This window comes from Amblyomma americanum, chromosome 2 (genome assembly GCF_052857255.1).
Source record: "Amblyomma americanum isolate KBUSLIRL-KWMA chromosome 2, ASM5285725v1, whole genome shotgun sequence".
Lineage (NCBI taxonomy): Eukaryota > Metazoa > Arthropoda > Arachnida > Ixodida > Ixodidae > Amblyomma > Amblyomma americanum.
Genome location: NC_135498.1, coordinates 14,872,044 through 14,898,871, shown reverse-complemented (window position 1 = coordinate 14,898,871; position 26,828 = coordinate 14,872,044). Strand labels below are relative to the sequence as shown.

At 49.8% G+C, this 26,828-nt stretch overlaps 2 protein-coding genes across 4 annotated transcripts in view; one reads left to right on the top strand and one right to left on the bottom strand.

Moving 5' to 3' along the window:
• Positions 1-11,456, bottom strand: part of LOC144120634 (solute carrier family 25 member 35-like) — a 48,767-nt gene extending 37,311 nt beyond the window's left edge. Inside the window, exons 1-2 of one of the 3 annotated variants that reach the window (XM_077653242.1) lie at positions 11,203-11,456; positions 9,874-10,020 (exon numbers count right to left, since the gene is read on the bottom strand). The gene's annotated coding sequence lies outside the window, so the exon portion shown is untranslated. Of the gene's footprint in view, positions 1-2,540; positions 2,697-9,873; positions 10,021-11,202 lie in introns of those variants that run through there. The other 2 variants (XM_077653243.1, XM_077653244.1) reach the window with 2 other exon arrangements.
• Positions 1,348-26,828, top strand: part of LOC144120635 (receptor-transporting protein 4-like) — a 47,679-nt gene continuing 22,198 nt past the window's right edge. The window contains 2 exon segments of the mRNA XM_077653247.1: positions 1,348-1,593; positions 1,596-1,663. Of these exon segments, the coding sequence (XP_077509373.1) occupies positions 1,495-1,593; positions 1,596-1,663 (167 nt within the window). The 5' untranslated portion in view covers positions 1,348-1,494.

Genomic DNA, 26,828 nt, shown 5'->3' with positions numbered 1-26,828 from the left:
CAATAGTCCAGAGAATTTGCGTTTCAAAATCTGTGTGTAGATGATGGAAATGTCTTAACAGTCGACAACATTCACATCACTGCATAAAATTCGTGACATGCGCTTCTAGTTTGTTCCCTTAGCAGCCACCACGCAGAGCACGGCTTTGAACATTGCGAAGTAGCGCTGACGTCATCCGTGACGTACAGAAGAAAATGACCGAGTGTTACTGATATTGTAAGCGGTGCGTGTACACTGAATAAAGGGGGCGCCAATACTACAGGTGGCTTGAATGGCATTCCAAGAGCTCTTCAGTTATCGCAGTAGGAGGTAGTGTGGGGACGGCGGGTGGTGGACCAAGCGGGACGTCACGGTCGCGGATGACACAGGCGGGCGTACATTATACATTGACGAACAGCCCCGCTCATCGCCAAGCTCTGTTCTTCCGTTGTGACACTCGGAAAGAAGCGGCGAAACCGATCCCAGCATTGAATAGCAGATCCATCGTCACGACGCGCCGACACTGCGCGCTGACAGGTAGCTATATGCGTGCAGTCTCCGTTATAACAGCGTGTATCTCCTTCCACGTCGCGCGTCGGATCCGCAGACGGCTGCCGAGTCCACACTGGAACGCAAGCCACTCATAGATGTCGCCGTTTAGCCGTCGGCTCTTTACGGAGTGAAGAACAACCGCAACGTGTGAGGGAGCATCCCCGGTGTACGGGGAAGGTGGAGTAGAGAGAGAGAGAGAGAGAGAGGAGAAAAAAAAAAGCGGAGTGGAGGAAGCCGTGTGCGCGCGCGTGTGGCGGCAGCAGCACATTTCGTTTCGCTCGGCGCTAAAACGCCTCGCTCTCCGGCAAAAACCAACCAACCGACACGCGCCGGTGTTCGTGCGTGTGTGGCGGCGTACCGTTCTTCTTCCCCTCACCCTCCTCCCTTGCAGCGTGTCGCGGCGCGCGCCGCCTGCCCGGCCGCATACTCTAGTGCGGCTAGCGCACACGTACTCGCACCCATCGCTGCTTGCGCACACCATTGCACTACACACTCACTGGGGAGAGAAGGCGGCGACGAGTGGAGGAGAGGGGCGAGGAGGAAGAGAGAGAAAGACGCGGCAGGCACTCGGACCCGGCGGCAGGAGTGGCGTCTAGTGCACTGAGTGAGGCGCTGAGGGCTTGAACGACGGGCGACCGACGAGAGAGCATGCTGTGACAACCCCACCGCCTGTCTGAGCGAGTCGACGGCAGAGCTCACTGCGACCTCGCCCGACCCATGTGTAGCGAGGCATAAGCTGAGGGGTGCGGTGGAAGGCTATACGAGGCGAAGGTGAGACAGGTGTTACGCTCGCTATACTCTGACTGACGAATCAGCACCGGCTGTTCGGGCAAGTGCCGTGAGCTGTGCTGGACTCCGGTCCCGCTTGCTGCGTTGCTGCCGTCGACGGGGTGCGGTGAGGCGGCGATCGGTGACCGGTCTACGGTAGCAGCAGCAGCAGCGCCGGACGTCGCGGCAACGGCGATGGTGGTGTGTCTCACGTGGGGCTGCCAGGCCCCAGCCGCAGCCCTGTGCGCTCCTGTGCTGGGCCCGCCGCAACCGCCGCCTCCGCAGCCACCACCGCCCCGCCGCCCGTGGCTCCGACGACCACCTTCTGCTCCGTGATACCCATCCACCCCTGGAAGCAGTCATAGTGAGTATACCCGCTGCTGTTGCCTCTCGGATGCCGTGCTTCGATGTGGACCCTATGGTCCTGGATGGCCGCCACTGGTGGCCGAGTGTTTCGGTTATATATACGTGCGATGTCATCAGGGCGCCGTGGCCGTATACAAGTGGTAATTAATGTGCTTGCGTCATTTCTGTCGACAGAGGAGCGTTACGCGTCGCGTTTGTTCTCTGACTGCACCATCGTTACCTATACGTCACCACGCGTTGCAAACATACGTGACCACTTTTCTAACGACGAAAATAGAAATGCACTTTCGGAGGAAACTGTGCCATACAAGACTGACGGCAACGAAATCGCGTGGCAGTTCGACAGGCCGCACCACTTACGACTGAAACAACTACTGTGGCGAGATATCTGCTTGGGCTCCCAAACAAAAAGCGTCCGCCTTCGGCCTGACGACAATCGCGGGGGGAAACTCGCTGGCAACTCGGAGATAAGCTTGCGTGTCACACCGCAGGCCGTTCTTTGGTCCCGCAGTTTCACGTTTCCAATGGGCACAGAGCACTCTTGAGCGCACCTGTTGGACGACCGCCACATTACAATTACGGGCAGTATTGCTCACGCGAAGTGTTAACTAACACGGTATATAGAGCAAAATCGCACATCCTGGGGGCGCGGATAAGGCTTGAAAAAGAAAGCTTTCTCTCTTTACTGGATTCACGAGTAACGAGAAGACCACGGTGGTTTTGGGTTATCTCACTCTACGAAGTCGTCATGCAGTGTCGCCCAGCTAAGAAGAAGACTGGTTCGCTCTATCTACAATGACTTTGCTTAACGTGCATGCCCGCTCGAAACATGGTCAGTATACACGCCGGAGCTCAGAAAGTTCCACTTCACTTACTGCTGTGGAGGCTAAACAAGCGTGAGTGCACATATTTCTTCGTGCATTTGCCTGCTGAAGAAGCCATCGGTTTCGTTTAGACGCCTCTCCGCAGGAAGCAGTCGTTTCATTAGCCCTTTCAACACCAGGTGACAGCTGCGATTGCTGGAGACAACTGCTAACTCTGCTCGAATATTTCCCATAGAGTAAGCGCCTCTGTGGCTTTTCTTTCTTTCTTTCTTTCTTTCTTTCTTTCTTTCTTTCTTTCTTTCTTTCTTTCTTTCTTTCTTTCTTTCTTTCTTTCTTTGATCCGCTCGGTGCCGCAGAGCAGCCCACATAATGAGAGTATCAATCACCAGGGCGCGGAGCAGTCACAGCACAGACCCGCGACTTTGACTTAACAAATTTCATAGCTGTTTATAGAATGTTTCTAAGCAGCCGGCTTTCTTTTTCCGGTTTTCGTCGTGTTTCTAGTGCGGAGCGTTCTTGGACATCCAGCTGGTGACGGATATCGTTTGTGTTTCTTCAACATCTTTCGCAGGCGCAGCACCTGCGACAAGCCGAAACAACGCACAGATGCGTCGCGTCATTTTAAAAAGAATGATAAAGAATTTGGAGACACATACCAGCAGTAAGACAAATTCGCGGATCACTTTTTTCTCCATCAGGTAGATCGTGTTCTCGAGCTTCTCACGGATAGAATTCAGAGAGCAAATAACAGCAAACACACAGTCAGCTAATCAGCCTTTGTTGGCTTTGTCATCTTACGTCGCAGCATGTTTAGCCTATGTGCAAAGAAAATAATGGCTTATTTTGATGTCCTGCCCACTCGCGAACAACTGTTGAAAAGTGGAAAATTGAAAATCGGTTTTTGGCGAAAGGAAATGGCGCAGTATCTGTCTCACATATCGGTGGGACCACCTGAACCGCACCGTAAGTGAAGGGATAAAGGAGGGAGTGGAAGAAGAAACGGAGAAAAAGATGCGTAGTGGAGGGCTCCGGAATTATTTCTACCCCCTGGGGATCTTTAACGTGCACTGACCATTTTCCATTTTCAAACGCCGCAGTGCAGGCAGCGCGCTCTTAAACTATATGGGCTCTGTAATCCGCGTTTAGTTCACTCCGATTGCCGTATCTTGGTGGTGCCTTTTCAAGTTATGTTGGCAGGTTTGCAGAAGTTCTTACCTGTGGTCATGCTGAAATGGCGCATTGTCGTACGGATTGTACCAAAATGAGGCCCTGGTAGTCAATATTTAGTCCTCAAATGTCTGTTCCTTTTATTATTGCCCCAATCATAGACTGCAAGTATAGTTTAGGTTTCTCATCTCTGTGCGCGCGCGTTTGTGCTCGTGCGTTGGCTCATGAAGGAAGCGGTAGCATGAACACTTCACGGAGAATTTCAAGACCAAATAAGCTGGTGACATTCTGAGAAAGACTGAAGAAGGCACCAACGGAAACAGGATTGTGCAACAGCCTTGGGTGGCGCTGGTTCGTGCATGGTGTAAGTGGTCTCAAGCAAATATATATTGGTGCAACAGAGGCCAGAAGTTGAAGCCTCTTCTCGATAGCTGCGTTATCGTATATGTTAAAGGTAAATTTTTCAAACGGTATGACTCGCAAGAAAATAACACCTTTGGAGGAGCTTGGGTGGCCTGCTTAAACTGGATGGAGTCATGAACGACTAGTTAAAAAGTAAGCGCGAAACCTGATCCATCCTATCATGTCTGAAGTGAAGTCACTGGCTTGAGCAGCTCTTGGCCATGCTTAACTGCATGGGCATTTTGAAGCTCTGCTTACGTTCATAAAACCTGCACAGAAAAGCAAATGGTCTTTCTGGAACCTTCTGGATAACGGCATTCACGTAAATTTCAGGCCACACTGGAACCAATGCAAGAGAGTTATATGTAACCGAGGAAGACTGCACAGCAAAAATAAGTGCGAGACTGCGTATTGAGTGTGACAGAATATGTAAACTTTATATTTGATCAGATACGTGCAGGTCGAGGTCGTTTCCGTTAAAAGTCAAGAAGAAAAGTGGAAGACAACAAAAAAGTTGATTAGAAGCCCTCTTCAAAGGTTCTTCTCGGAGGAACTTCGGAGGAATTCAGGGTCCGGTCTCCGCCTCGATTGTGCCGTTTGCTTCCGCAAACGTCGCCGCGTCCGCCACGCCGGTCTCATGGCTGGTTCCTACCGAGGCTCGACCGGCGAGTGAGGTGAACTCGACGGAGTCCGTGGCCAGACTCGAAGCGTTCTTCCCCCGCCTGGCCGTACAGTCCATCGCTGTTGGGCATGGTGCCCGCCCTCGCCTCGAAGGGACACCGCGACGTACATCACGGCCAAAACCAGCGCCAGTATCATGGCACCCACGTAGGCCATCATGCACAGGACTGTCAGGTCGGGCTCCTTCCGCTCGGCGCCAGCGGCCGATGTGGTCAGGGCATTGGGGGCACCGTCGTCTCTCCTGGTAGTCACTGGTGCTGGGCGGGCTGGGAATCGCAGGGCAGCGGTTGCCGGGGAGGCATACCGGGCACTCTGGGCGGCGGAGGGGGGACGTCGCCGGCGATCGCGGTCACGAACACTTCGCGGGACACCCGCCGTTGCTCTTGATGGCCAGGGCTGGGGCGTACTGACGTGGGGTTTCGTATGGAGACGGGTCTGAGAGGCGCAGGAAGCGGTAAGCGTTGCGGCACGTCCTCCAGAGAAGTGTGGTAGACGCCTCCTTGTGTTTGCTGCGCAGACCTAGCGGCCATAGTCTCTTCCTTCTTCTTCTTCTTCTTGAACGGCGCACGGCCACCACAAAGTGTATCCTCCGGCGGTGTGCAGATTACGGCGGACTGATGACATCTTGTCTACTATGACGATGAAAAGAAAGTTGATTGACGTGCGGTATAATGCACGTAATATGAGCGATCATGGGGTGCGCATGCAACGTACGCCGGAACCACCTTGCACGGCTAACCCTAGCGTCTACACAATCGCACCTGTAACTCCCAGAACCGTATATACTTTGCATTCATACTTCTATGGCGTTGGCTGTGTGAGATGCTGCAAAGCTTGCACCGTACCCGGGTCACAAGAGAGCGCTTCCTGCTGCCAGGGTGTATAATGCGTTCGGAAATTCGGCACTATGTACCGCTGAACATCATCATCATCAGCCTCCCTACGCCCACTGCAGGGCAAAGGCCTCTCCCATGTCTCTCCAATTAACCCTGTCCTTTGCCAGCTGCGGCCACCCTATGCCTGCAAACTTCCTAATCTAATCCGCCCACCTAACCTTCTGCCGCCCCCTGCTACGCTTGCCTTCTTTTGCAATCCACTCGATCCGTTACCCTTAAGGACAAGCGGTTATCTTGCCTTCGCTTTTCATGCCCTGCCCATGCCCATTTCTTCCTCTTGATTTCAACTAGGATGTCATTAACCCGCATTTGTTCCATGACCTACTCTGCCCGCTTCCGATCTCTTAACGTTACACCTAACATTTTTCTTTGCATAGCTCGCTCAAATGAAAATGAAAATTGGTTTGGGGGAAAGGAAATGGCGCAGTATCTGTCTCATATCGTTGGACACCTGAACCGCGCCGTATGGGAAGGGATAAAGGAAGGACTAAGAGAAGAAAGGAAGAAAGTGCCGTAGTAGAGGGCCCCTTTGACCACCTGGGGATCTTTAACGTGCACTGACATCGCACAGCACACGGGCGCCTTTTGCATTTCGCCTCCATCGAAACGCGGCCGCCGCGGTCTGGTTCGAACCGGGTACTCCGGATCAGTAGCCAAGCGCCCTAACCACTGAGCCACCGCGGCGGGTCATAGCTCGCTACGTGACGCTGAATTTAAGTTGAACCCTTTTCGTTAGCCTCCACGTCTCTGCCCTTTAGGTGAGTACCGGCAAGATACATTCAAATTTCTGAGGTTCCAAGAAGAAAGAGAAAAAAGAAAGTCGAAAATTTCGTGTCGTAACCACTTTAACGACAGGTGGACGAAGCCTTATTCGCCGCGCATAGTGCGATATGAGCCGCCACTCGACGTCAAAGCTTCTTATAGCGCACACGCAGGAGGGTGACCTTACTAGACTAGCCCGCACACATGCTATATGCTTCCCGTGGATGCCTCCGAAAAGTGCAGAAGCCACCAGACGACAATGGATCAGATCGACCTTGAGGTATAAAGTTGATGAAAGCGGGAACAGCCTCAATTTTTCTCCGCCGGAGTGACAGATTGTCCGGGGGAGTTCAAATCTGCCACGCATGTAAGTGAAACCGTGACGGCGAATGTTAGAGAGGGAGACGACGTCGCGCTGTTTCATCAAAGCCCTTGTCCATTCTTTCCAGCGCCCTTTCAGCAGCAGGCGCCACGAGCTATATACTCGAACGCGATACTGTGGATAACACTGTGCGCGACTCAAAGGGGAACAAGAAAGAAATTAAGAGTCAAATGAAAACGTTTAGAAAAAATTCTAGGACGAGCGTCTCTTGCACTTATCTTTGCAGAATATACTGTTGAAGTTGGTTTCTCACTCTTAGTGGTTACAGGTATCACTGGGAGAGAGAGGACGCAGGGAAAAAAGCTGCTTGAATGCAGCTTTCGAGGCACCCTATACTCCCACATTGCCGAGGCAGCGTATTGCCTCAGTTTTTTCACAAGACAGGTACAGGTGAGGCAGTCGAAACGAAAACAAAAGTATCAACACGAATTAAATACAACATTTCAACATTTAGCATCACAATCAAAACAAAAAGCAATGTAAATACTACAAAACAAAAGCCCTACATCATCCAAGTGTACAACATAAGCAGAATTTACCCGCGTTATAATCTTATTTACAGCTCAAAGCAAGTTCAAGCTAAACGTCTTCAAAAAGGTACAAAACGGTTTTTAGGCTCTTCATTGTGATATTTCTTAACGATATGTTGTTATTTTCTATAATGTTCAGGTATTTTGAAATGACAGCCTTATCAAGAATTGAATCTAAAATAATAAATCACTGGATGACTGTGGAAAACGCCTTAACCGTGTTTTAAAACTAAGCGGTGAAATGTGACAATCATTTATATTGAGGTGCCTGACGTAATGAAAATGATGTCTATCGTGCCATTTTCTAATCCCGTGGAAGCGAACCATATCGACGTATTTATAAAGGGAGAGAGAACAAACTTTATTAATGGTAGAGTAACTACGCGGGTGGTTCGCCGAGGTCCGGGAAACCATTGGCGAATACGGCCGTCCATGCCTGACCGATCAGCTGGCGCTGGAGGGGGAGCTCTGTGTGAGCCAGCTTCGCCTCCCTCTGCTCATCGCTAAGTTCCTGTGAACAGTACGCATTACGTTGCTCGAGGCAGTTCCAAACCACGTGGACGATGTCGGAAATCTCTGCGCATGTCGGGCATGTATTTATTGCGTATTTCGCGGGCCAAATCTTATTGTGTCGAGCTAAGTTTGGTAGTGTGCGGGCATCACCTGCACGCATTTAAAGATGACTGGAAATTTGACGAATGGCCCAGCTTCGTTAAGAAGGAAGAAATAACATCGGTACCTAAAGTCAGGACGAGGGGGATTTTACCTTTAGCCTTATGAGCATGCATACTAATCTGTATAAATAACGATGTATTCAACACTGGGGTATAGTATAAGGGGGAGTCGTTATTGACTAGAGGGAAAGTGAGACCAAAAAAAAAAAAAAACCCTGCTCCGAACATGGTGATTATAAAGCGACAAGCGACTAACTATGAATCAATTCCAAACCTGCCTTCATTCCAAATCTGATTTATGGTTATTTGACGCACTCGAATAACGTTCCAGAAGCTCTAGAGCGAGGGTGTGCCGTCGCGATGGCGAACGAAGCGCCGGTGCGAGCGATTGAGGGGGCGTTGTTATGACAACGAAGGCTGGACGCTGGAAGACAGCCTTACGAAAAGTATTGTCGGATAGACCTCTGAAAGGATGCCCAACGTGCTGCCTAGCCTGCCGACGTTCGAAGCTTTGACGATGTGCATACCGCTGCGGAGGTATACAGCCAAGTAGTCCGCCACGTTCTCCCTTCCCTTCTATTATTTGCGGCATGCGTTTCTGTGGGTCAGTCTTTACTTGCTTCGCGCTTCTGCTGCCAGTTTTCGTCTAGTGCGGGGAATTTGTGCTGTTACTCAAATGAATGATCACGGATTCTTGGTTACTTAATTTCATGCGGTTACTTTATTTTTCCGCTTGGTATACCTTGTATCCCGTTTCCATTGAAGTGTCGTTAGGTACCTGTTTCTGTGATGACAACATCTTACCTAGGCATCTATAGCAGAAAGATAGCTCAGGTGCCAATTAACATGGAAGAGAAACGAGCTTAATCAACGCAGCAAAGAAACACCTGAAGACTGTACAATACCGAACGGCCACCGCGGTGGTTCAGTGACTACGGCGCTTGGCTGCCGAGCCGAAGGTCACGAGGTCAATTGCTGCCGCAGAGGCTGGATTTTGATTGGGCGCGAAACACAAAAACACCGGTGTTAATAGATTTCGGTGTCCGTTGAATAACCCCAGGTAACCGAAATTAATCAGGAGCCCTCCGCTGTGGGATATCTCATAGTCCACAGTGTTGGTGTGGTGTGTAAAATCAATCAGTCAATCAATCAATCAATCAATCAATCAATCAATCAATCGGTCGATCGATCGATCGGGCATTCAAGGCTAACTCTCACACTAACTTCGCCACGCCCCCAAAAGCTAACACCTTACAAAGCCTTCCTTGCAGATCGAAACTAGTGAAGTATTGTTAAGTGGCTGTAAGACGATGACGAAGTAAATGCGTAAATGCACGGACCTGTTGACTGGCCCGAAACAGGCCCCCATCACTGCCGCGTGCAAATTTTAAAGGAGGAAAGGGATGGTAGGAAGAAAGATGAACTGAATGAGGGAAGAAAGAAAAGGTTTGACGTGCGTTGTAGTCATCGCGTGCGATGACGACGACCACGACGACCCCGTGCAAGCTACCGTATACCGCGTCTTATTGGCCCCCTCGCTACCGCTGTAGTTGAAACCGTTCCACGGCACACTGCGTTTGGAACTGCGAGCTAGTAAGAGCGCCACACCTCCCACACGCGCACAAGAGAGAAAAGCAAAGCGCTACCCATCTTCTACGAGCAGCAGATATATCTTGAATGCTCACAAGCATCGTCACGTTTCCGGCTCTCACCGAAATGCGAGCGCGGTCACGCGTGCGTCCGCGCACGCGCTTCGTACAGAAGACACCGGCGTCCGTGATCGGCGTCGAACTTGGAACGGCACCTGGCCGCCCGTGCGATGTTTACAGCCCGAACAAGGGCTGCCGTGCCGAGCACACTGCATAGCCGCCATGCATGCATAGCACTTGCCATCCCCGCTGCAGAAAACGCGCGTGCCCGTACTGCATGTCTTCGGAGACACGCAATCTGCGCTGGAGGACCTTGGACCCTCAGAGCCGCGGCGCGCCCGGTAGAATAAGAGCAGCGTCGGCGATCCTCTTTTTGCTGCTGCTGCTGCTGCTGCGAAAGACGAGCGCACAAGAGTGACCAAGGCCAGGACTGACTGATGTTGCTGAGAGGAAGAAGGAAAAGGGAAGAGCACGGGCCTTCCTACTGACTCAAGCCGAGCCACGCTCGCTGCCGTGTGCTGAAAGTAGGAGACTTAAAGGATAGGAGGGAAAGATAGATAGAAAAGACGCCGCGCGCTAATAGGCCCATAGGCCTCGGGCCGATCCCAGAGGCAGTGCAATACCGGGCCGACCCGTGCCAGAGTGCATCTAGCACTCCGCCATATTCCAAAAATAAGTTTAATATCTTGGGTCCAAGGACCAGCAGCAGATATTAAATCAAGTGCCAGGACGCCGGGCCGCAGTGCGCAATGTGCCTCGAGCAGCACGCACAGATTCGCCCCCCAGCGGTTCACCGGCGCAAGTGATCAGGGTTGCCTACGCGGGCGGCGTCATTGGACACCCGCATGCCCGGTTTCAGTGTTTACGATAATACGGTCGGGCTCCGCTTCGGTGGCCGCGGCCGTGCTCGAGCGCAGGCTCTCTCGCTCCACCTGCTGGATAACTTGAGAGAGAGGATTCATCGAGAAACGCTTGTGTCGCTGAACAAAGGAGGAGAAAGCCAAAGAAGGGCAGCCAGACTAGAGCCGGTTAGCCAGGTACTTGGAACGAATTAGTAGTGTTGTAGTAGTATAAGAGACTTTATTTAGTGAAAAGAGTGGAAGCAAGCAAAAGTACGAAAGCTAGCTGTCAGTATACAAGGCCCCAAAAGCAACAGCCGGCGCCTCAGCCCGGCGTATCAGTCCAGGCTTGGGTAGATGGTAGGGTGGGAGTGAGGAACGAGTGGGTTGTCTGGACATTGCCAGACAATGTGGGCGAGGATGGGATGGACTGGCGGGGCGGAGGAGGAATGGGGGGGGGGGGGGGGGGCGGATAAGATTAGGAAATTTGCGGGGATAAGGTGGCCGCAGCTGTCGACAGGGCTCATTGGAGGGATACGGTAGAGGCCTTTGTCCTGCAGCGGACGTAGTCAGGCTGCTGATGATGATGACCATATTTCGATCTCACTGCTAAATTAAAAGGCTGCAGCCTAGAGGCTAAACTTATTGAACACCCGTCGTCATGTTCCGTTTCCAGCCGCGTACGCTAACGTCTTTCGCATCTGCTAATGCGGTCAAAAGTTGCAGCTCACCAACTTGATGCGCCCTCCGTGAGCAAGGCGCAAGCGGACGTCCGTCCTATTGTTCGGCCCTTGCGCAGAGTCGCGCCTCAAAAAGGATCAGGATTTCGGGTGACATACGCTATGCCATGTCAGCGAAGCCTTTCGGTGCCCAGTGAGCGAGAGATGAAAAGTGACACGGGGTGAAGCGGCAACACCGATGAGCCGCGATTCAGCGCCCCTGTCGGCGCCCTTCTTATCACTAATTACGAAACAGCCCGAACAACAACGCATCGAGAGGACGGGGCCGGTGAGTGGTGAAAAGGGAGTGGAGGGGTCTGGAGCGACGACGTGGCCGTGAAAAAGAAACACGCGTCGGAGAGAAAGCCGCTCTTTTGTCTCCCCGGTCCCGCTGAAGATGCTTGACTGACGGGTTTTGTGGCGGCCGGGCGTTTCTGGCGTTCCCTTTCGCTTTGACAGATATATACACGCGGGGGCTCTCCGCCGCTGCTTTTCTTTCTTTTTCTTCTTTTCTTTTCTCTTTCTTTCTTTCTTTCTTTTCGTGTTTTCTTTTACGCTTCACCTCCCGTGCACGCTGCCCGCGACACACAACTCCGGGAGCAGGCAGGCGTGTCCAAAGCAGCCGGCGACGCGTACATGGTGTTTGCACTTCTCTTTAGCGCGCTTAAACGTTTCCGTTCAGGCGCACTTAAGCTCAGGGTGGCTACAGAGTGCAAGTAATGGGCGCAGTTCACTCTTCGGGAACACATAAGCAGGGTCAAAGTCAAATTCGAAACCAAATTGTTCAATATCTCGTTCAAAATGTTAGAAGTTGAGGCAGAAGGCCTTCAAGAAGCGTGACGGAGCCTGGATTCTTACTATGCGATCGTGGACACTTGCTATTCTCTGCCGCTACTCAGTAGCTATAAGGGCCCTTGCATGATGAACTACGCAGGTAACTGTTGGGCTTAATACGTTCTGGAAATCTGTGGCTTATTCTCGAGGTGACCCCGGCTCGTTTTATGCCGCTCGTATGAGGGAGGTGTTCAATGGGTCCGATAGGTTCCCGAGATGCTGTAACCGGGCTCCTTTAGCCAATAAAGATGTTTTTATTACTAGTACTACTACTCGCCGCGGTGGCTCAGTGCAGAAACGCACTAGGTGAGATTTTGCGGATATTCGGAATATTCGAAGTTAAATATGTAGTAACGATCGATGGGTTGGAATTTCTACTCTTCTTATTAGTGCACCCGCCGCGGTGGCTCAGTGGTTAGGGCGCTCGACTACTGATCCGGAGTTCCCGGGTTCGAACCCGACCGCGGCGGCTGCGTTTTTATGGAGGAAAAACGCTAAGGCGCCCGTGTGCTGTGCGATGTCAGTGCACGCTAAAGATCCCCAGGTGGTCGAAATTATTCCGGAGCCCTCCACTACGGCACCTCTTCTTCCTTTCTTCTTTCACTCCCTCCTTTATCCCTTCCCTTACGGCGCGGTTCAGGTGTCCAACGATATATGAGACAGATAGTGCGCCATTTCCTTTCCCCAAAAACCAATAATTAATAATTAATTTATTAGTGCCTCCCCGGTTTGTCGAGGACCTACAGGTTGTATGTTTCATCTTTTGGTGTCTAAGCATGAATGAACATAGCCGGTTTAAACCGAATCTTCTTTAGCTTCCAGCACTAAAGGTTGTCGCAGCCTTCGTCTATGGAGTCATAAGCTACCAACGCACATTGAGTCTGCGCTAAACCATTGGTTCGAAACCCACCGCCGGACACCCACCGGTAAAAATGGGTGCAAGCGGCCCCCGGCCTGGCGCCCGGCTTTCTTTAGGGGTGTTCGCTTGGGAGAAGCTCCGTAAACCCCGCTGCGCCCCTCGCGGGCCAAGCCCCAGTTTCGAACGACCTGGCAGCCTGCTAACGGTGATACCCCTTCGGCCAACGTGGTTCGAACCTTGATCTGCTGCAGCAGCAGTCATAAACCATCAGTGCCGTGTCAACTGCTGCAATCACGATCATGAGTTGCATTCAACATATGTGAAGCTTCAGGTAACATTTACTGACTGTACGTTAAATTTGCTACTTGAAATGATGACGAGGAAAATACATTTGCGTGCAAACAGACAAATCTATAAAGTCTCCAGCTGCATAAGTGAATCAATGAATCGTATGTGACAACAGGAACCACATGCGTAATCGAATGATTAAGCGCGACCGAATTTTTAATATTTCCGCTTCAAATCATTTGACTGGTAGCGTTCCTGGGAGTTGAACGCTTAGAAATAAAGTCGTCAACGACGTGTGCTGTGCTGGAAAGCAGAAAGTACGCAAGAGAACACGCGTTAAGCCTGCGGTTGAAAACAGCGTTAATAAACGAAAAAGAAAAAAATAAATGCGGCAAAACATATGGGGCGAGGAAACATTTGCCCCAGAAACACAGCTGCCGGCTCACGGGCGTGTAGGGGTGGCCAGGCAACACCACGGTGCCTGTCGTTTCTCCGGAGTTCAACGCTGTGGCGAAGTTGGTTAAGTATGCCACGGTGCAAGAGCCGTGATCACAGTGGCACGAAGTTATAATATCAACAGAGCACGTGATTCACGATCATCCTAACTCTATAGCTTTATCGTAGGACACAGTGGAGATCTTTACGGGACAAGAATTGGAATCATCACGGTATAGAAAGTTAGCTTAGGTTTAAGAAGTTGGAAAGCTAGACTTACGGTCACCATCACCGTTAGAAATCTAATGGAATGAAGTAGGATCACAAATACACGAATCAGCATAATCGTGTCATTTAGGATCCCAATCGGCATAAGCTTTAGGATAAACACTACACAAGACTGTGAAACAGCATGATAGTTGGGATCACCTTGACATAAGTCATGCTGTGAAGCCACCGCAGCGGTAGCCAAGTGGTTGAGCATCCACCTCGCATGCGGGAGGTGCGGGATTCGATCCCCAGTGCCGCCGGGTACCCACCGGTGATACAGTCGGCACAAGCTTTCCCCTGGCCTGGTGCTCGGCTTATCTGGGCTGAAAGGCTTTGAAAATGGGTCTTTGACCCCGCCTTGAGAAGTCAAAAAAGGGCCACAAATAGGCTTCTACCGCACGAGGCGGATTTAGGGTTGCTTAACGGCGGAACTTATCTCTGGTCCGTCAAGGTCGAGTCAAGGTTATCAAGGAATGATCACCTGGCATTAAGACCACCCTAAAGCCAAAGAGCTGGGATTAGCATGACAGTTACCATTTCGCAAGTCGCGATCGGCGTGGAAGAAGATAGCACGAGTTGCCGGCCTAGTGTAATTAATAGGAAAACAGCTGCAGTATAGAGTGAAACGCATTCACAAAAAAAAGGAGACGAGCAGTATAACAATGCTGTTGTATCGCCACACGTACAGGAGGTAGAACGGAAGGAACGTAAACACACATGCACAAAAATATTGTCATTAATAAGAGCCTGAATGAAAAGTTTATTTGCATCCGTAAAATGTCCACATGTGACAACTGTATGCAGTCCCTCTCTCAGATGCGAAAAACAGTTAAGATTGCCATAGAAAACCAATGGGGAACACTTCTGACGATTGCAAAAACGTTAATAGAAAAAAAAATGCAAAACTGCCGTCGGGTGATCTGCGGATATATTGATTGTTATAGCGAAATCTTGCATTATACGAAAAAATTTCGTTCCTAAACGGTTTCCCGCTCGAAAATGCTTTTGTTCAATATTGTTCGGTATGAGCGCTGTATGGTTGAGAGTGCATGTTTTTGTGCACGCTGCTCTGAGTACGAGAACCGCGAATAATGGAGAACGTATATTGTAGCATTAGGGTGTTCAATATATTTTGCAGCCTGGTCTGTAACATATTTTGTTAGTTGAGGAAAATGAAAGAGGTTAGAATAAGAATAAAGTTTTAAATGTCAAATTTCGGAGCATTATAATTCGTTTTACTATATATAGTCCCCATCGCGACGTTGATGACTTCCGTCATCGATGCACTGTAGTGCGCTTGCATGCCGTCAGAGAAGCGTGAGGCGAGCTGCTGACGTCACCAGCTACGCATTGCACTGGCGACGCATTCGTCGGACGCAGAAGGACAGCAGTTCAGAATTAAGACACACATGGCGTTATAAGATGGATGGGGCAGAACATCCCGGAACTGCTGGTTCTCCAACGCGGCGGTGGTCTCCCGGTTAAGGCCCGGTGGGCTTCCGGTTAAGGCGTCAGCAGCTATCCAATGCTATCCCACTGCCAACACGCAATGGAATCAGGTGTCCCTGTGAATTTTTCTTCTTTTTAATTATGCCGGGTTGACCGCCGTGTCACATTTAGTGACACTTCACAGTGGATGCCATGTGCGTCATCTGTCGAAAATCGGCATGAGCATGGAGAAATGCTTGTCTACATGGGGAAAGCTCAAAATGTTCGGAAGTAAGAAAATAGAGCATTTCTACGCGAACCAACGTTGTCGTCAGAAGGAAAACGGTAAGCGCAAATTAAAGACAAAGCTTGTTTAAACCACTCCTACAGGGGCCTTTTTATGAGATATTTGAAGCAGTGAAAATTATGCTCAATTTTTTTTTCTTTATTAGACTTGACCGCCAAGCTGCTTGCTGCGCTCTTTGTGCATATTTCTGTGCCGGAAAAACTGAACAGGTTTCAGTAGTGTTGACATTTTGTGCATCTTGCGTTCTGTACCATTTTATAAAATTGATATTCAGCTCAATGTATTTTCGGCTCAGTGAACTACATTAAACTAAGTTCGCTCTTTTACTAAATACTTCACGGTTCCCATGAAACTTTCCGGCAGACGAGCGTCAGTTTTGAAACTTACTACGCGAAATTTAGTTTTACTAATTGCCTCATTTTTACGCGCGTATATTTCCGTTCTGCATCAGTAATTCAGTCCTACCGGATTTACCGAATACCTCCATCTCGCGGAGCAATTTGTAAATAATGATGATTCCCCGCAGAGGCGGTGCCCACACGTCGCGTCATAGCTTGGGCAGTCGCGGTCTCTTGCGCAGGCACGCGCCATGGCTCTCGCGTCGGTCGCATGTCGAGTGCGCGCGCTAGAGAGAGTGCCTGGTTGTGACGTCCTCTAGGGCTGTTCGGCACGTGTTCCCAGACCGTGCGGTCTGCAGCTGTGCCGTATGTACAGCTGGCTCGCTTATCAGCTGTGGGCTGCACCGCGCTGCCCCGAAAGCGGAAGCCGCAAACTCATGTACAGAGAGGGAGCTGATTCGCTTATACGCAAGATGTCTGATAGACAGTCCAGTGTGGTTAACCGTCGCAACCCCAGTTAACCATTAACGGGGCTCACTACAGATGGCCTACTTCACTGATGATTAACTCGCCGTAGTGCCTGACGGGCTCAGTATTTAAATTTTTCGTTTTGTAATTGCGTTCTGTTTTGACGAGATTTCAAAAGAGGCCTAGAGTATTTATTAACAGGACGTAGTCGTTTCCGGATTTGACAGTGTGCCCTTTTCTTTTTCTCCGCACGACTACTCTTTAATTGCACTGCTAGTCACACTTACTCACTTTGCAACGGGGTCCCTTCGGACGCACTTATGGGAGCGTTCGTTCAAGCAGTAAATTTCAAAAAAAAAATATCTACGATAATTCCAGGGGAAGCTCTTTGTTGCTCAAAGCCAAGACGGGAGCATTGCGGACTAAAAAGGTGTACCGAGTCAAGCACCAAATGGGCACGTTATGAGGTGCGTACCCGCCGCGGTGGCTCAGTGGTTAGGGCGCTCGACTACTGATCCGGAGTTCCCGGGTTCGAACCCGACCGCGGCGGCTGCGTTTTTATGGAGGAAAAACGCTAAGGCGCCCGTGTGCTGTGCGATGTCAGCGCACGTTAAAGATCCCCAGGTGGTCGAAATTATTCCGGAGACCTCCACTACGGCACCTCTCTCTTCCTTTCTTCTTTCACTCTCTCCTTTATCCCTTCCCTTACGGCGCGGTTCAGGTGTCCAACGATATATGAGACAGATACTGCGCCATTTCCTTTCCCCCCAAAACCAATTATTATTATTATGAGGTGCGTGTGGAGAGACGGGGGAAACGGCTGAACGCTTGATACTTTTCTGCAAAGAGCTGCACCCTCGCTAGGGACGCGTTCGGCCGAATCTTCTCACCTTCGTGTGCGGCTACGTGGACTAGCATTCACACCTCTTGACTTACACGGCTGCATTCCACGGAGACGGAGACAGCACACTTGCGTCGAGCATTTGGAGGCGCAGAACGAATGGCTGAAATGTGAAGAATCCGGTTATTTACTACAGCACCGTGAACGTCTGCCAATTAGAGCGCAGAACGAGAGTTTTCTTTTTTTTATTTTCGAAATAAAATTTCTGCAATGGCTCGGTGGTCTAAGGTATACCGGGAAACGCAGCGCACCTGTTTGCACTGGCGTTGATTTGAGTCTTGCTTGGGGCTGAAATTTTCTTCTGCTGTGATACCACTCGGACGAAAATTTTTGGAAATGTTCGGCTTCATGTTCGTACTCGTGTTCGCCGTGGTTTCCGGACGACTATTTCCTGTATTTTCTGGGAATGAGAGCTAGTGGGAGCATTTCATGCTTAAGAAAAAGACGCCATCTTAATGCGCCTGCGGTGGAAGCTACGGACCCGATGCGACAGCTTCCAAAACGTGTTATAGTTGACTGGTAAGCACGTGATAATTGCATCCACCACAACTTTAGTATAAAGAATTTGATACATATTCTAGTTCACTTTAATAAAATGTGTAGCGCGCGGCCCCCATGTCGAGTTCCACGATATATACCCGCTGTTTCAGCGAAAGAGAAGCAGGATTTTCAAAAAAATCTGCTTTTTAAGATATCTAGATGGATGGTCTCTGCGGTGAATAGTCTTAATTGAAAAGCTGGGTAATAAATTTTTAATAGTTAACCGTTTAACTTTAAAGTCAGGCACCTTGTAGCAATTGGAAATTTGTAGCCGGTCGCTAATAGTCACATGATCGAACATTATATTATGTACTGCCCAGAGTACAACGCGGAAAGGCATGTGATGTTCGCTTCCTTCGAAGATAGGAACCCGTCACAGTACAGTTCAGGACATTGTCTACACCCGAGTGGAAACCAGACATGCAGAAGGGAGGCTGCACGCCTTCTTTCAACACTTCTGCAGGACACGGATCTTGTTTCTAAATGGTGACAGAAGGATCGGACTATGGTCTACTGGGATTGAATGTGTGCATAGATGGTGTCTTCCGGAGTGGACTACGTTATACTGTGAGTGAATGTGTGTATGGATTGTGGCACTACAATGGCCTATGTTGTACTGCGACTGAATATGTGCATAGATGGTGACTTCTGGAGTGGACTGTGATGTGGACTGTGTGGATTGATTGTTTGCATAGATGGTGACTGCGGGAGAGAATGTGCGCTATTATAAGAGACTGTGCGCATAGCGGGGTACATGCGACAGGGTTTGGGACATTGGTAATATAGAAGGGACGCTACGGTGGAGCAATTGCCGGCAGATAAAGCAAGGCTAACCCCACCTGTAGCATTCAACACCTCAGCTCAACTCTCAGCTCACATGATTTTTGATAATTTCGAAAACCCCGGGTGCTAGGCACATCAAATTTAGCTATCGCGCGCCGTTGCGCGTCACGTGACCTTCCACTCCTGCGCATGGAGGTAAGAAATAATTACAGAGAGGCCGTTACGTCACATTTTTTGAAGCCGGACGTGAGGGCTCACCCTCGCTATAGAAGCTTAGACGAAGTCTCAGCGCGCTTGCGCATGCGCAGCAGACAATGCAGCAGACGACACCGCTGCACCAAACGTTGCTATTGGCTGGGCCGTTGGCCAAAAACTCTAAGTAGTCCTTGCGAAAACATGTGACTTCCAGCACATTTTTTGACGCGCAGCCTCTCCTTTCCTTTCTCCATGTCTCCTGTGCGGACTGAAGCAGCTAGCAGAGGCGAGCACCGCGCAGCGAGAGCAGAACTGAGGAGGTCACGTGGGGCGTGAACTACAGAGTAGAGTGATGACAGACGATGAGGGAAGTCGCGTTTTCGTAATTTTGAGCAGTGATGACAGAGGTTGAGGGAAGTCACGTTTTCGTAATTCTAAAATTCTAAATAAAAATGTGATAGTGCTATTACTAATGTCCGGATACAAATATCCAATTGCAGTCAAGCGCCGAACTGCAATGATTAAAAAAAATGGCCACTGAAAATTACAGCAGGAACAGCAGTTGTTGACACTGGGCTACGGCCCGCGGCGTCCTTTATTGCTCGATCCGATATCCAATCGCAACCGTAAACGAAACCAACATTTTATTGGTCGACGTTATTAAACAAGCCAGCTATTAAAACTCTAGATCTTAATTTTTTTCTTCTTGAGATTAGCTTGTTGCTTAGGTAACAAGAAAGGTTTTAACAACGGACTACTTTTTTGTCGTGGAGGAATTCTGTGCGCCGGTCCTGAAAGGGGGCGGAGCTTCACGGCAGACTTGAGTTGTATCCGACTATAGCTTACCAAACACGATGCACTTATTTTCTAATGTCCGCCAGCACTAGTATTCACCGAAGCCATATCTAGATATCGCAAAAAGCCTTTCTTTTCTTTTTTTTGTAATTCTGGTTGAAAATTGAAAATTGGTTGTTGGGGAAAGGAAATGGCGCAGTATCTGTCTCACACATCGGCGGACACCTGAACCGCGCTGTAAGGGAAGGGATAAAGGAGGGACTGGGAGGAGAAAGGAAGAAAGGGGTGCCGTAGTGGAGGTCTCCGGAATAATTTCGACCACCTGGGGATCTTTAATGTGCACTGACATCGCACAGCGCACGGGCGCCTTTGCGTTTCACCTCCACTGAAACGCAGCCGCCGCGGTCGGGTTCGAACCCGGCTACTCCAGATAAGTAGCCGCGCGCCCTAACCCCTGAGCCACCGCGGCGGGTAGAATTCTGGTTCACCTTCGTTCAAACAACAGGTGTAGCCCCTGCATTCAACAGTCTAGAGATGCACTGGTCAGGCCTCGGTGGCCCGTCGGATGCCGCAGGCGTCGGATGTCGTTGCGGGCCGCCACGGATAGCGAAAGCACGTCATCGTGCTGTGCATTGTGCGCGCACGTCCGCGTCTCTTTCCCCTCTCTTTGCATCATCTCTTTCCCTCTTTCCCTCTCTATGCAACGAGGATACGCAGTCGCACGTGTCGTCGGCACAGACAGAGTTACAACGAGCGCCGAGCTAATGTTGCATTTCATTGTTTCCCTTTAAGAGCTGCTCCCCTTCGTGGGCCAAAGAGAGCGCGCGCGTGCCGCACACGAGCACGTGGCTCTTACATACCAACGCAAGAATCAATCAGTCAAGCAGCCAAGAAACAGAAAATCAGTCTGTGCGCAAATACGCACGGCGTGAAATCAAAACGCACTCAATGCATATAAAGCACATCAACCCCGAATAAGCGAACAGTGAATCACACACGCCGAAGTGAACGTACAGCCTGGGTCAGAAGTATTCAAGCCATATGGTTTCCTTTTCAGGCGCCTCCTTGAGCCCTAACCACCCTTAATGTGCGAAGAAACCTCGTCCCCAAGTTTGAAAACTTCCTTGATCTTAAAGAGACACTGAAGACAAATCGAAGCTGGACTCTATCGATAGACTGCGGCATTCTAGAGACAAAGAGACCAGTCTTACTGAAAACGTAGCTTTTATAAGGTAGAAAAGGTAAAAAAATACAGGTGTCGCCATCACCGGCCGGTTTCGCAATTAACTGCGTGCGTCTGCGCAAAATTTGCGGCGCGGATCCCAGAGGCTATGCTACATCGCCATTCGCTCGAAAGCGACTGCAACCGGTCCTTCTCGGTGTGGACGTCACGAGTCTGAATCGAATGGCGGGAAAAGTTACAAACAACGATTTTTTTTAGCCATAAATGTTTTTTTGTTTTTTGCTACCGGTCAAACGTTAAAATGTCCAGAAAGATCCAAGGGATTAAATTTTACTAAGAACATGCAATTGGATGGAGTTGTCGGATTCCTTTAGGTCGTGCCGTATAGTGCTCCATAACACGACAAAAAGGCAAACCGTGTGGCCTGAAGACTTTTGAGCCGGGCTGTACAGGCCAATCGCCTCAAGAACCCTTCTCGGCCCTGTCACCTCAAAGGCTCCGAATCCGCGGCTGTAGTTGCTTGATCTCCTCTCTTTCCTTTTGCTGAAGCTTACTCCTACAGCTCAACTTCATCGTCTTGTAGTTCCTATAGCTTATTAGTTTACACTGTTATTCGCGTCTTTCACCCGCGATACTTGCGTTGAAGTTGAAGTTGAAATTTTATTAAGGAATCCAAGCAAAGTTACAAGCGTATAAAGCGAGAGGTCCCATGGTACAAGACCGCGGGTGGGACCTCCCATGACAATAAATTTCAATAAGCAACAAAATAGGAAATATAACAACACATTAAGTAGCGACGCAGAGAATGAATAGATAGATACATAGTGTAATATGAGTTACCGAAATATTAAAATACAAACAACATAATGCAGGAGAATGTACACTAAAACACTCACAGATGCCGCGATACATAGGGTCAATAAAAAAAGAAAAAAATCACACATTCAGAAGGAAAAGCTTTAATTTCACCTTGAACAAAAAAAAAGCGTATGAGTTTGTTTGATGCGTAACTTCAAAGAATTCCAAAATGATATGGATGAAAAATGGAGGCATTGTTTCCCTTAGTTAGTTCTGACCTTAGGTAGTAAATGGATGTTGTGGATGTTGAGGCAACTACCAAGCCTCAGGTAAAGTCCCAGAGAGAGAAAGAAGTTGATTGCGACGCAGCGCTTAACATCGGGTAAATACTAAGCTGCAGTGTAAACAAAGGATGACTTGTCAAGCAAATCTATTAAACCACTGAAAGAACTTAGTGTATCGCCAACAGTCATGCTTAAAATCAAAGTGCAGTGTTTAAGTGCCGTGGTGTATGTAGCCCGGCGGTGCATGTAGGCGCCACGTCTGGCCATCTGCATATGCAAAGCTTTTTGAGGGACGGCTGGCTTTACATCAGGGCCGAAGGCTGGCCCGACCTTTGATGCCAGCCTTGCGCCAAGCAGCCTGGCATGCGCTCACGGCCCGATCAGTTGCCGAGCTTGTTTTGCCGATAGTCGGCTGCCGACCAGGAGCCACTGAACAGCCGACGGTCGGCAGACGGCCTGCGCCGCTTGGGTACTCGCATTCCTCACACCACCAGGGATTTCCTGCACACCCTTCGCGCGGGGCTAAACTGGACGCTAGGGCTTTCTTCTCTCGGGTGCAGGCACTCCTACCCTTTTTATATTTTGAATGTTTTCTTTCTTGGAGGATCAAATACAAGGGCATTGTAGGATCAGTATAGGCAGCAATGAGCCCGGTAACATCGAAATGTGCAACCACTGGAAGTTATCAATGAACTTATTAATGTGAGGAAACTTCATTAAAATGTTGTTCTCGCTGTACTTTTTGTTTATACTAAAATAGGGGGGGGGGGATTCCTCTAATTTACGCGAATATTTGGAGACCAGCACTTGTTACATGGTTTTGCGCACACGAACCACGGCTCTGACCGGTGTTTCTTGTCGCTCGCCTACCTTTAACTGCGAACGCGTTATAAATAGACTCACAGGCGTGTCACGCTTTCTGGCTTCGGCCGCTTCCAATTGGCGTTAAAGCCGCACGGAAGGTGACAGGCTTTCGACAACCAGGAAGCGATAGGTTTCGTGGGTGGATGCGGAAATATGAAAGAAAAAGAAAAGAAAAGGGAAGCGGCACAGTGTTCACGATGGCGAAGCTGAGGAAGCAGCAGCTCAGCTCGATCCGCTTAACCTCTCGCTCCGCGCTCGGGTCTTCGTGCAGCTAGCTACTCGGCAGGCGCCAATACACTCGTACACGTATTCACACAAAGGCGAACGATGTAGGGGCTGGCCTTTATCCCCGTCTCGTTTTTCCAGCTGTCTCGCTCTTCGCGATACCGCGTATATGTGTGCATAGGTTCAATGACGCGTACAGAGCGTTCCGAACTGTGTGGAACCGACTCCTGCCGTGTATTTGCATTCAACGGCCGACGTCTTCATCGACTCTCTCTTAAACCCAAGAAAAAAATCTTTAGACACTAAACAGAAAGTCTATAGACTGTGTAACGAAAACTTTTTGAAGGATAGTCATGCGGCTGCTTTGCACGACGTATCGCATGTGACGGCTGCCGTATCATGTCTTTTTTTTTCTTTTCTTAACACCGATGCCACGCTGGATCCGCCGATATGCGAAACAGAAAACTCTGTTCTGTTCTATTCTTTACAGTCTCGTTCTGCTTCTGTACACGCAATCATGTCATGTTATGTTAGGTTGCGCTACGTTTTTGTCACATTACTTGCACTACTTCTCGTCAAGTTACACTCTATAGTTATATCCGATTCTACTCTGTTCTGTTCTGCTGTTCTGTCGCAGACGGGGCTATCCACTTTAGATCTGCCTTCGATTGCTTATTGCGGTTTACGAGCTGGTAGCGCACATAAGTCACCTCTTCGGGTCTCTTGCAAATGCCGGAGTGAAATGGGTATAAGATCATAGCGCACAAAATCACTTTGTTAACTGACATATAGGAAACTCTGAGTTACCACGTATTTCGACCTCTCTGTTTCCACGTGAGTGGGCAGCAGGCGCTGTGGCTCAGTTATGGCGCTCGACTGCTGTCCCGAAAGGCATGGGTACGTACGGTCTATAATAATAATAATAATAATAATAATAATAATAATAATAATAATAATAATAATAATAATAATAATAATAATAATAATAATAATAATAATAATAATAATAATTGGTTTTGTGGGAAAGGAAATGGCGCAGTATCTATCTCATATATTGGCGGACACCTAAACCGCGCCGTAAGGGAAGGGATAAAGAAGAGAGTGAAAGAATAAAAGAAGAGAGAGGTGCCGTAGTGGAGGGCTCCGGAATAATTTCGACCACCTGGGGATCTTTAACGTGCACTGACATCGCACAGCACACGGGCGCCTGAGCGTTTTGCCTCCATAAAAACGCAGTCGCCGCGGTCGGGTTCGAACCCGGGAACTCCGGATCAGTAGCCGAGCGCCCTCACCACTGAGCCACCGCGGCGGGGCCAGAACGCGGCGGTCTCATTTAGATGGAGGCGAAATGCTAGAGAGCCGAACACTGTGCAATGCCAGCTCGCGTTAAGGAGCTCCATGGAGGCGGTCATAGCCTGAGTCGCTTAGGGACGTTGAACCCCATAAAACCAAACCAAGCCAAACCACGCGGGTAAACACGCGCATGTTCCGCAGATCCAGTTGCGTTTTCCTGCAGTGGAGACCACTGCGGAGACGTAGGACGTGCTGAACCAGCCGGATGATGGCTGCGAATGCGTAGATGGGTGTCTCCAACTGGTGCCACCGCGCTTGCGCAGTAGGTACCCGATTGGTCCGCTGTACGTGCAAGCTAGTACGCCTCCGCTGTGCTAAAACTCTCTAAAGTGAGTTTCAGCGTCTTCAAAGATGACACTTCTTTCCGCCTCATGATAATTAGACACCCCAGATTCCGCCTCTTGGCGGCAGATACAGATGAACACATTTCCAAACCTCCATAGACTACATCTCATACACCCAACATTATACTCCGACACCTGTCCCTGGTGCCAGGCCCGCCCTACACTCTTCCACATTTCATGGGGATGTGGGGCCAAACCAAACACTCTGCAGACGGAAAACACGTCTTTTGAGCGGTGGGAGGCGCTGCTGACCAGCGATAACCTGGTGGACCAACGGGCCCTCATACAACAGGTCCGCAGGGCAGGTCAAGCCAGTGAAGCCCTGGTATGAGGGCCCCACCCATAAGTTCGCCCAACTCCCCTTTGCTTTAATAAAGGTTTTCCTCCTCTAAATTGAGTGACCGTCCGGGTGGCACAGCACGTGGCTCAGTGGGTGCTCGAACATTCACGGGAGCTGCATGGGAACCGAGAAGCGTGGTTGATGCGTGCCGTTCGCTATCTTTACGGGCGCGCTCAAAGGCCGCGAATGCCCAAATCTTTACGGCGCTGCTGAGACTGCGGCGCCAGGAAAACCGTTGACTCTCTCTGCGGCAGAGTCTATCGCGCCAAACCCGAGCAAAACTTGGCAGGTACGGCACCCGAGAACGCGATTCTTTACCAGCGCCTGCACACCCTCACTCTACCTTCCCCGGTTTGCCAGCATGAGAAAAGGGAGAGGAAAAGGGAGAGGAAAAAAATGTGCAGGTGACCGACAGGATGTGATAGATCTGTATTGGCAATATTGGTTGTACGTTTCGCTTTTACATTCGGCTTCCGACTGCCTCTTCGAATTGGATTTCGCCGTTGCTTTTTTTTTTTCCCGCTGCTGTGTGGGTTCATGGCGGATGGAGGTTTCTGGAAGGTGAGTGTAAGCAGGTGGGTGAATGATTGCAGGTGGTAGACGGGAGATGCTTTTTTTTTTTTGCCGGAAGGTGATTGGAAGGTGCTCCGATTCGACAGTGAGTGGAGGCTTCTCTCTCACACACACACACACATACACACGCACACGTAAGTATCACTGCTTTTTTCTGAGAATGATGACAATACTTCTAACGCAGCAAAACAAATGTGAAAATGCAGCAATACTCGATTCTTTTCAGGAGTATAATGGATATTTATGTCTCAAACGTACGCTGCATGGAGCTGCAAGAAGCACCTTATAGTGGAGGGCTCGGGATTATATTCGATCATTTGTAGTAATTTACGTAATACACATAGAAGTGTTTATTCGGGAGCGTTCTTGTTTTTAGCATCCGTCGCGGCCGGGTATGGCGCTCGCAACCGCCTGTTCAACAGCATAACGCCGTAGTCGTTGATCGAACCACCATTACGGGTGTTCGATAAGTCGGTGAATACTTGAGCATGCACATACCTGCAGCAGTGTATAGCCTTCATACACATGTGTCACGTGATCTAAAAGGACTGACCTTCCGGGAAGTCATTGGGGCTATTACTTTTCCGAACACAGCATTCGCAAGCGAGAAGTTAAAGGTTTTATTTTCGACTTACGACCCGGCGCCGTACGTATATATTTGCCACTCATATCCGGGTGCTTCATAGAGTTGCTGCATTAGAAGATGCAGTAAGAGTTGTTCCGGGTGCTTTGCTGGTGGGGAAAACCGGCCTTCCCAAGATGTGGGATACAATTTTTAGGAAAGGTGACGCAATGTGTTGGATGTATGAGCTGTCTCGCTAGGGGCCAGTCCTGCATGATGGGCGGGTAGCCCCCACAGTGGTCCCCGTGAAGCTTGTTGGCGGTGATGGGAGAGCCGCTGTGGTGCTTTCGCATTCACAAGCGTTCTCATATGCCTCAAGTCAAGAAGAATAGGGACGTCTTGAACAGCCGGGAGTAAGCGTCCAGTGTGCTGCACCCTTCGTCCGTCGACATCATGACCCAGCGGAAAAGCCTAGCTAACAATGACACTGTGGCACCAAGTCCAAGGATGCGGTCGCTGCAGGAGGTATTAGCGATCGACGCCCTCTCAGCCCACTCTCCGCCAGTTTAAGGAAGTGGCCTTCACCGCATCGCACTAAGAGGCCGTCGGCGAAGCTGCCTTCTCAGGCGTGGATCTAATACTGACGCCCGCACGGTGTCCTCGACTGACAT